The following is a 10138-nucleotide window of genomic DNA, read 5'->3' on the forward strand; positions in this document are numbered from 1 at the left end:
CATTAATTTAATAAACAACATTAAGCATTAATTTTACCTGTACCCAATGATTCTCGTTAACAAATCCAATTGCTAGTAAAGACTGCCCAAAGGTCTCTTTCGATGGTGATTTGTTTAGCGGGAAAAATGTCATATTCAGATTACGAGACAACGACACCAATATGACATTATATAGTGTTGCTATCACGTAACCCAAGTCTGGTAAAGACATCCACTTATCTTTTCCTTGAGCACCCAATTTTGATATTTTCAATGAGTTCCGCACTGATTCAACATTGTCATCAAAAACATTAGAATAAACATCTTTATGTAGACCAATCTCTTTATCCAATTGTGATCGAACTAAAGCCCAAGATTCTTCGGTCCAACCTAGCAATGCTGCAATTGCACGAAACCCACAATTTCCATCAGCCACAACATCTACTATGTCCTCAATATACGGACGTATATAAGTAGGAAATTGTGTCTTAAAAGAATGTTGAGATGATTGAGATTGTTGCCTTGCAGAACGTTGAGATGATTGAGATGGTTGCCTTGCCTTTGCAGATTCTTGAGAGGCATCAACATACTCCCAATATGAAGGATCACGAGGAGTATCAAATTCTTTTTTCTTTTTACCAGCTCCTTTGGTTCTCACTTTCTCTGGTGGTGCAAGTATTGATGTGGTATGTGGAAATACAACTTCACGCACCTTTGCCTTGAATATCCTTTGACTTATAATATCGTGTGTCTTCATGTACGCTTTCATTGCTTCCAACTCTTCAGAAAAGTCATAATCTGATAAAGATTCTTCATCCTCTAATTCATGTGCAATGCTTAACTGTTTCCAAAAATCATGAATGCTATCTAAAGGGATAGCATTACCATTTATCTGCAACTTAGCCAACTCACAAGCACATGGTAATCCATGAGTTGTTCTAATTGAACAACCACATTCTGTTTTGTTAGTGCCTACAATCTTCACCCTTTCCAACTGGTTATCAATTAATTTCATACACTTTCTTGATACACAGTGATGTAGATTTTGAAAAAATTGTGAATTATACCCGTGCTCAACATCCTTGATGGTTTTCTGAAAAGAAGACTGAATGATACATATTTGGTTCTTCAACATCATATTCACTGCATCCCAGCTTTTACACAAATCACCAAAACTAGTTTGAAGCATGTTTTTCAATCTCCAATGAGCAGACTCAACTCTACAAATAAATTAAATAACACAAATTAAAACAAATCACATAAACTAGTAAATCATGTTTGCTAAAACAACACAATTCATATTTTAAAAATACCTGTTAGATGTTGTGTTCCCCAAATGCATCACTCTATTGGTCCAAACGTTGACAAACCTTTCTTTGTAAGGTGTTAACCATGAATCTTTCACATAATCAACAAAAAGAATAATATCGGCACACAATATCTCAAATTGTTGCAAATGATGATCATACTCTTCCACACTAGTCGAATAGACAATCTTTTTCCATAAATCCATTACTTCTTCTTGTCTATCCTTTTTGACATATTGTTTGCATCTTGCCCCAACATTTTTTTCAATATGAAAACGACATAGCAAATGTATTGAAGTAGGAAACACAACACTAATCGCATTCATCATGGCAAGATCTCTATCAGTCACAATAACTTTAGAAATCAAAGACTCAGATTTGAACAACATTCGTACCTTCTCAAATGCCCATATGAAGTTATCTTGTGGCTCTTTTTCCAAATAAGCAAACCCAACTGAAAATGTCAAACTAGTAGAAGTGACACCGACTATTTCAAGTAATGGCAACCGATATCTGTTTGTTTTGTATGTGCTATCACATATCAAAACAAAATGAAATGTGTTTAACAACTTTATACAGTCAGGATGCGTCCAAAAAATATCTCTCAAAATATCAGAATTTTCCCGTCTTCTTGTCCAATGCACATAATTTTCTTGTTGTATTAACTTCAACAGATGCTGCATTTCTGTGTACGGACCTCTCAATGATGATCGATAAGTACTCCTTGCTTTATATATTTGACTGGGAATAGTGACATTGGTTTTATTTCTCACTTTCAAAGCATTTAGAATGAATCTGGGTGCAAGCTTATACTTTGTCATATCATTGACAAATTTCCTCTCTTCTTCGTTTAAACGCCCCAAATAGGAATGACCGGTTACAGTATCAAGTAATTCATGATTGTGTGTCCCACAACGAACACTAATTTTCCATCCTTCACCGACACTTAACGGTATACATTTGAGAGTAAACGTGCAGTTTTCCTTATGAGAACAAGTTACTATTGATTTTGATTTATATCTTCCACCTCTTTCGCATTCCAAAATCAATTTGTCTTTTCTTCCCCTCTTTTTGATTGCTTTATCTGATCGAATGGTAACAATTAAAATTTCATTTTGCCTTCCAATAGTTTTTCCCATTCAAATACAGCTTCTCGAGAGGGAAATACCTACAAATTATGTTTAAAATAAAACATCAAATATATCGCTATAATAAAAATTTGATCGATGATGAATTATTAGTAATAATAATACCTGATCGGTGATGAATTTTTCTGTAGAATCTATAATCGTTCTTGAAGCAGAAACCTCAACTCTACTCATACCTAATTTCAATTTAAAGTAATAAATTTAATTAATAACAATATTGTAATTTTTTTTCAAAATAAATTTTTAATTATAACATACATCAGTAATTTAAATAAAAAAATTGAAATTTTTCAAAGTTTCGAATTTTTCGAAACTTTCGAAATAGAATTACTTCGAAGGTTTGAAAATTTTCAAATGATATGTGCTTCGGAAGTTTCAAATTCATCAAAACTTTTGATGCTTTCTGGAAAAACACACTTCGAAAATTTGATATTCATCCAAATCGAAATTTTCTGAAAAATTTCATTTAGAAAATTTAATATTTTTTCAAAGTTTCAAAATTAGTAATTTTTTCTGCATAATTACATTTCGAAAGTTTTCAATTTAACAAAATTTCGAATAAAACAAAATACTTGGGTATTATTTCGAAATTTTAAAGTTTTCGAATGTTAAGAAATTTTTTATAATTTTTGAATATGAGGGTGAAAAACTAAAATAGTAAATTTTTTTTTATGAAGGATAGAAGATAAAACTGGGGGGTGCACGGTACAAATCCCAATAATCCAAATCCTATAATATAATTGGATTGGGTTCTTAGGCCCATACCGTTACAACTACCACACTAGTTCAAAACACATAAGTTTTCTTCGCTCAAGCAGATTCCAAACAAACATCAACAAAAACCGTAACCATTAAATGAAAATACAAACGCTGCCTTCACCTTATACAAGTGGGTTTAAATTTTTTCTCCTCATGACATAAGACAACTAAATTTGAGCATTGTCACAACCATAGTAAACATAAATTGCTACAATTGAATGCTAATTACAGAACATAAGCGTCGAAGCTATTATTCCCTTTTGCTATTAAACACTGACGAATCAGTTACTAATAAAAATTTACAACTAAGAGTCTAAGATCTATAGCTATGCATATTTATTTATAGAAAAGAAGAACACTTTGATATGAAAATTTGACAGAAAAGAAAAGAGTACTTGAAAAGGAAATGTGACAGTGGGAATCCTGGCAAATGTGTTACCATCATTGTTTTAGAATCCTTTCTTTACTTTACTGGTAGCAACGAAGTTGGGTTGTTTCTGTCTAACTGGTTCTTCCCATGTTTCATCATATCCTGTTTCATCTTCCACCCATTCTTCTCTCACCATATAGTGTTGTTGATAGTATCTGAATGCCACAAACAGCACGAACACTGCATTTTAACAACCCACCACACATTAATTAGTAGTACTATTACATATATGTATGTTCAATTAAGCTTTATCATTTGAAGTCGCAGCACAGATTTATTTACCTGCCCAAATTCGAGCCACAACTGATGACAAATTCCATACAAGACCGAAGATGCCAAGAGCCACGGCTTTTTTGTGAGTGCATGAATCCCATGCATCCCGGAATCGTCGAATCCAAAATTTTGCTTTTATCACATCAACAAGATTAAAGGTAACATTTATTAGATTTATCAGAATAATAAATTAAGTTGTGAGGATTCTATACATATACTAAAGCTTTGAAAGTTAGACTTCTACTAAGGGATGATCATAGAAACAAGACATACAAACACATACATAGTGTTGAGACTTGAGCGTCTCATTTGGATGAGATATTAAAAACGTTTCTGGAAATGAAAAACATATTTCCCTTTATAAGTTGATTTCGTAGAATTGAACTGATTAATCAACTAAAATTTTAAGACTTTATTCGTTTCAAACTTTAATCGATAACCTTAGTTCATTCTTTCCAACTAAAATATAAATAATATGCTAATCAGTTTAAATTATATTTAAAACTAGTATTGGAAAAAAAAGAATGTTAGATATCTTTTTTTTTACAAATATATATCTTAAATAATCAATAATTTTAAATAAAACTAAAATACCAAAAACAGATTCTCATTTATTCATTGAATGTCTGAAAATATCACGAATATGAAAAAATCTCAATTAGTTTGGAGTTTGTTCTAATGACCACAATGATGTTAGAATAAACTTGCAATATTAAAGTGTTGATAACTTGATATGTATTTTGTTTGTAACATTTAGTGCAAGTCTCTTGTTGTTGACTGTAACCATGATTTAATCGGCACAGGCGCGTGTTCTAGTCCATTACAGCAGCGGGAGGATGGCTTTTTGGAATTTAAACATGATATTGTTTTGTTTTGTTGTTGTTGTTGGGTCTTGTGGCTAATTGCATAATTTGCATTTTATATTAGGTTTCATTTTTAAAGAAGTTAAAATTAAATTTGGAGGAGTAAAATTGCAGATATGTTTGAACGTTTTTTAGTCGAATTGATTCAACCATCAAAATTTATTTAAGTTTTCCGAATGTAATTTTAACACATAAATTTAATTTTTAAGTGTATATTTAAATAATTTTATATAACACTTTACTTAATTTTAAGTTTATATTTAAATAATTTTATATAACACTTTTCCATCAACTCACTCTTAATTATACTTAATTTTTTTTATCAATTCACATAAATGTGTTTTGGGGTTGGTGCTCTGCGCTTGGTGTAAAGAGTTTGGGCACATCTTGTAACAATTTTATTTTCTTGTCGATTTTAGTAAAACTTTGTTTGGCTTTTAAAAAAAGCAAAAAAAAAAAAAATGTATTATTGACTTTGGTATTGGGACCACCAAGGATGTGTAGAACCATTATGTTATTATTATTACGATCCAACAATTATGTTAAGTCCAATTGTCAGAGAAAAAAAGGAGACCCAGTATGAGAAATGGGCGCATAACTGTCAGACAAAATATAAAAATATGCATATGCATATGCATATTATAATATTTTTATATATATATATAAAAAAAATTGTTTATAGACCTACCAGATCTACATTGGTATGCTTCGGAAACACAAATAGTATTTATATATCAAAAAATTGATTGAATAATTAAAAAAAAAAGAGAAATATATAATTTCCAATATAAAATTTTTCATTATATTAACTTGTGTCATAAAAATAAATTTATCATTTTCCAATAAAATCACCGAGTACAAAAGAGTAGTGTACTATTTCTTACTTCCTAGCATGTATACACGATTAGCTATTGTGGGCCCATGAAAGCACCGCAATGTCTACTCTACATTTTATCGGATTTAGATTTTCTGATTGAATTTAATAAGAGTTATGCAGATGATTTCACCCTTAAAATTTCATTGCTCTCAACTATTATTTTTTTTGTCTAGACCGTTCGGTTTGCTCTCCATTTATATTATATACTACCTCTATCCCTAAATGGAGTATTTGTTTAGAGGTAGTGAAATGATAAATCAGGCATTGAATAATGTTAGGAAAAAGCAACATCAAATTCAGGAAATTACCATATGCAGTTAATTGTGCTGAATAAGAAGAGCAAATCTTTGGTACGATGAAAACTCCAAAGAAGCCTGAGGCAGTTGAGCATAACCATTTATTTGTCAGAGGTAGTCAATCAAATCAATCGAAAGTGAAACAGCAAAAATCCAGTAACCCAATACCAAAAGAAAAATAAAAATACTCAAATTAAATATCCAGTACAAGAAGCTAATTGTTGTGCTTGTGCACATATTCAATTTCTTTTTAAATCTAATCTTATTGATATTTAAGCGAAGAAATATAAATTTCTCCTGTATCCTTTGTTTGAAAAGACCTGAATTAAAATCCCAAAAATTAACCATTTTACATAGTGTCCTCAACCCATATCAGAATGGAACAGACTTTGGAGGACAGTATGAATTTTGTAAACACTTACCGAATTTGGCCATCTTCCAACTAGTTATGAAACTGCCACATCTAGCCAAAACAAAAAGCAAAACTGCCAACTGCAATTCGTACACACACACGAGTACCAACATAAGTATTAAAGCACTGTTGTTTAATTAGGAGTCTTATATCAAAACAAAATAGTGTTGAGTTAAGAATAGATAATAACCTTCATTGTGGTACCCGGATCTCCAGAGAATAGAGCTTTAAGTTTTGACAATAATTCATTCAAATAAGGTAGGATCAATTTCAACATCCAAATTGCATCTGCTTCCCCTAGTACATAATTTGAATCTTCAACATCTATGACTCCCCTGATGCCAAAAAAAAAAGTATAAAAAATATAGAACATAATTCTGTAAGTATCTCTGTCACCAAAATTGATTGGGTCATTTATTATTATTACCTGCAAATTAGGGATCTATAGAGGAAGATAACTGCAAGATAGACAAGGCCTACATAGGAGATTGCTGAAATAACACTGCAGAAAGCAAGGACATAACAGATTCAGTTCTGGAAAAGCACAAATATTATTAATAATATATCACAGTAAAACAAACTCTACTAAGTTTGGATTTGGAACCTCAAATTGATATCCGTTGCATAAGAAGATGAGACTATAATGAATGTTCCCATCCCAAACACAAATGCTGATCTCGAAACATCTCTCCACATTATTAAATCCACTAAGGAGGACAGTCATAAAGAATTATTAATTAATGCTATGAATTGAATTGTATTAAATTTTGTAAACACACAATCCTGCAAATAATTGTGATGAAACTCACCTAGACTCTGCAACTTGCTTTGGGTTTGTGGAAAACTACTGTGTTCTTCTTCCTTTGGAACCGAACCTTGAAAATCATTAACACACCACGTTTATAAAATAAGACACAGATTAACCACACACACAAAAAAAAAGAAAGAATGAAAGTGAAGACTTCTTACTAGAATTGGGCCGGGAGAAATTTTGGTAAATTGTGGAATTCCTTTTGATTGTAGGGGATTGCTTCACTGCAAAAGGGATAGAAACTGGTCTTCCTTCATTTTTGTGATGAAATCGCATGTGAGCATTCACAAACTTTTTTGGTTCATTCACAATAACATTCTTATCTTGTTGATTCACAACAACTTTATCATTTTCTTGTTCCTTCACAACCTTAGATTCATGAATACTAATTTCCTTCACATCAAAGCTCTCAATCTCTTGGACTTGATCAACAACATCATCTGAATCATCATCAACCTGAATCAACAATTCAGGTATGTTTTGAACCACACCGACATTGCTTGATATCTCTTTCTCTTGGCACACTTCAAAATCCTTGCAATTATCAACATTCTCAGCTTCAATTTTCTCACACCCATCATCCAATTCATCAACCTCATTCCTTGGTTCATTTTCTGGAACACGATCCAACTCGGATTTGGTCTTCCTCAATTGGATTGAATCAGTAGAAGACTGAGAAGCGTTCTTTCTGATTGGATCTGATTTACTCTTCCTCAATTGCCCTGTTTCACCACCCTTGTTTGTATCAGATCTTATCTTTCTTGATTGAATTGGACTCTTCTTGATTGCATCAGAAGAAGAAATGCTCAGTTCCTTTTTACCTCTGGAAATCTGAATTGGGCTCCAAGTTTTTCTCTTTGAAGACCCAATTGAGCTTCTTCTCAATCTAGAACCAACATTTCCACTTTCTTCTTCTTGTTCAGGTTTTTCTTCAGCTTTAAACACCTTGATTCCACCTTTTACTTCATCACTCTTCATCCTACTCTCCCACACTGACCCTGCAACCACACTCCCTTTAAGTTTAACCCCTTCTCTTATTTTATTCACTTCCATCACCAATTTATCTTGTTTTCTTTTTCTCTCTCTACACCTGCCAAATTGGTCATAAGTGGCTAATGGATAAGAGGCTTCAAGCTGAAGCAATGAAGGTTGGTGGGGTGCAACATTGGGATCCCTTTCTAAAGCAATAGAGAAAGAGAAAGATATTGGAAGATGTAGGAACTAAGAGACATTAGTTGGTACTTTCTTTTTTCTTTTTTATTTTATTTCATTTTCTTTATTCTCTCTCACTTTTTTAATGATGATCACATGTGTTTAAGGAAAAGCAAAGGTAAATTCAGTGGGGTTAAATGATTAGGGTGTTAAAGATTTCATCAACCATTGATTCCCTAAAATCTCTTATCACTCTCATTAAGGTATCCTAAACCTCATTAGTCCCTCTTTGAATCACATGTAAATGAACAGTTAATTAAGCTTTTTTTTCTTACTCAAAATAGTATACTTAAGCTAGCTGCACATAAATAAATAGTAAAACTAGTACTCTGTCAAAAATAAATGAATAAATACAAGTACATCTTGTATTCCCTCTGGTTTCATATATGAACAAAAAAAAATTACTTCACATTAGTTGATATCATTTAAATTTCTTGAAATAAAATAATAAAGGAAAAAATCAAGTCAATGAAACGATGTATTTCTGTTACATTAATTAGTTTTGTCATGGTTTTACTCTTTATGATTATGAAACCCAAGATTTGTTTTAAAATCAATTTTTGAAAGTAATCTTGAGTTTGTGCAAATTATACACTAAAAATTAATAAATGTAAAGCAAATTGGTAACATAGTGTGGATTGCATGAAATTAATTTTGTGCAATAAAAATTATAATTTCATATACTATTATCGAATGGTCTCTATAATGTGACGCCATACTTATGTAATTCATTCATATTTGCTCCGATAGTAAAACTTTATGCAACTAAGTTTTATTTCAATGTTGAAGAAAGGAAACAATTTTTTAATCTTATGTTATCGTCTCTTAGATAAAAAATTTCAACAAAATCTATAAAATTCATTTTTGTGTATTTTTTACCTATATATCCCACTTTTCATAAAAGTTAATCAAAATGCTCTACTTTCAAAAACTGTTACCAAAATGCCCTACTTTTTAGGGGAACTAGGAAAACTCTCCCCGGGAGAGCGATACCTCAAAGAGCAAAAATTTTCCCCCTAGTAGGAGGTCGCTGGCCGGGGATGCGACCTCCCAAAGGGTTTTAAAAAAAAAATTTAATTCATTTTTTTGTTTTAATTAATTGTTAATATTTTAATAAATATTTAAATTAATAAATAGTTATATTAAATAATAAATTTATAATTAATAATAATACTACATAAATAAATAAAAATAATAATAATTATTATTATTAATTATTATTAATAATTATTATTATTGTTATTATTATTAAAAATTGTTATAATTAAAAATTATTAAAATTAAATTAAAAACAATTAAAATTATTAATTATTATTATAGTTATTATTAATCTTATTATTATTAAAAAAAAATTTATAATTAAAAATTATTAAAATTAAATTAAAAACAATTAAAATTATTAATTATTATTATAGTTATTATTAATCTTATTATTATTAAAAAAAAATTTATAATTAAAAATTATTAAAATTAAATTAAAAACAATTAAAATTATTAATTATTATTATAGTTATTATTAATCTTATTATTATTAAAAAAAAATTTATAATTAAAAATTATTAAAATTAAAATAGTAAATTAAATTATAAATTTCAAAGAACATACGTTAAAAAAAAAATGATACATCAAATTTGAGTGGATGTGCCCGCAGCGTTTGGACAATGTTTCCTAGTATGACCAGATACCCTACATAATCCACATTTTTGGGGTACTCTTTCTGTAGTATCCATTTCTGTTCGAATGCGTTTGCTTTTTAATGTATGTTCTTTGA

The 10138-nt window shown here is 30.3% G+C and overlaps 2 protein-coding genes across 2 annotated transcripts; both read right to left on the minus strand.

Moving 5' to 3' along the window:
• Positions 1–7: 7 nt before the first annotated feature.
• LOC140918742 (uncharacterized) lies at positions 8–2611 on the minus strand. The gene is made up of 3 exons (XM_073363540.1): positions 2540–2611; positions 1293–2454; positions 8–1199 (listed from the first exon to the last, which is right to left on the minus strand). The coding sequence occupies exons 2-3, from the start codon at positions 2423–2425 to the stop codon at positions 8–10; spliced, it is 2325 nt and encodes a 774-aa protein (XP_073219641.1). The 5' UTR covers positions 2426–2454; positions 2540–2611.
• Positions 2612–3365: 754 nt separating this feature from the next.
• Positions 3366–8345, minus strand: LOC101511751 (uncharacterized). Its single transcript, XM_004514698.4, has 9 exons — positions 7314–8345; positions 7154–7219; positions 6949–7051; positions 6772–6846; positions 6535–6679; positions 6355–6424; positions 5945–6010; positions 3906–4028; positions 3366–3803 (listed from the first exon to the last, which is right to left on the minus strand). The coding sequence occupies exons 1-9, from the start codon at positions 8206–8208 to the stop codon at positions 3643–3645; spliced, it is 1704 nt and encodes a 567-aa protein (XP_004514755.1). The 5' UTR covers positions 8209–8345; the 3' UTR covers positions 3366–3642.
• Between the last annotated feature and the right edge of the window lie 1793 nt (positions 8346–10138).

The sequence above is a fragment of the Cicer arietinum genome, chromosome 1 (genome assembly GCF_000331145.2).
Source record: "Cicer arietinum cultivar CDC Frontier isolate Library 1 chromosome 1, Cicar.CDCFrontier_v2.0, whole genome shotgun sequence".
Lineage (NCBI taxonomy): Eukaryota > Viridiplantae > Streptophyta > Magnoliopsida > Fabales > Fabaceae > Cicer > Cicer arietinum.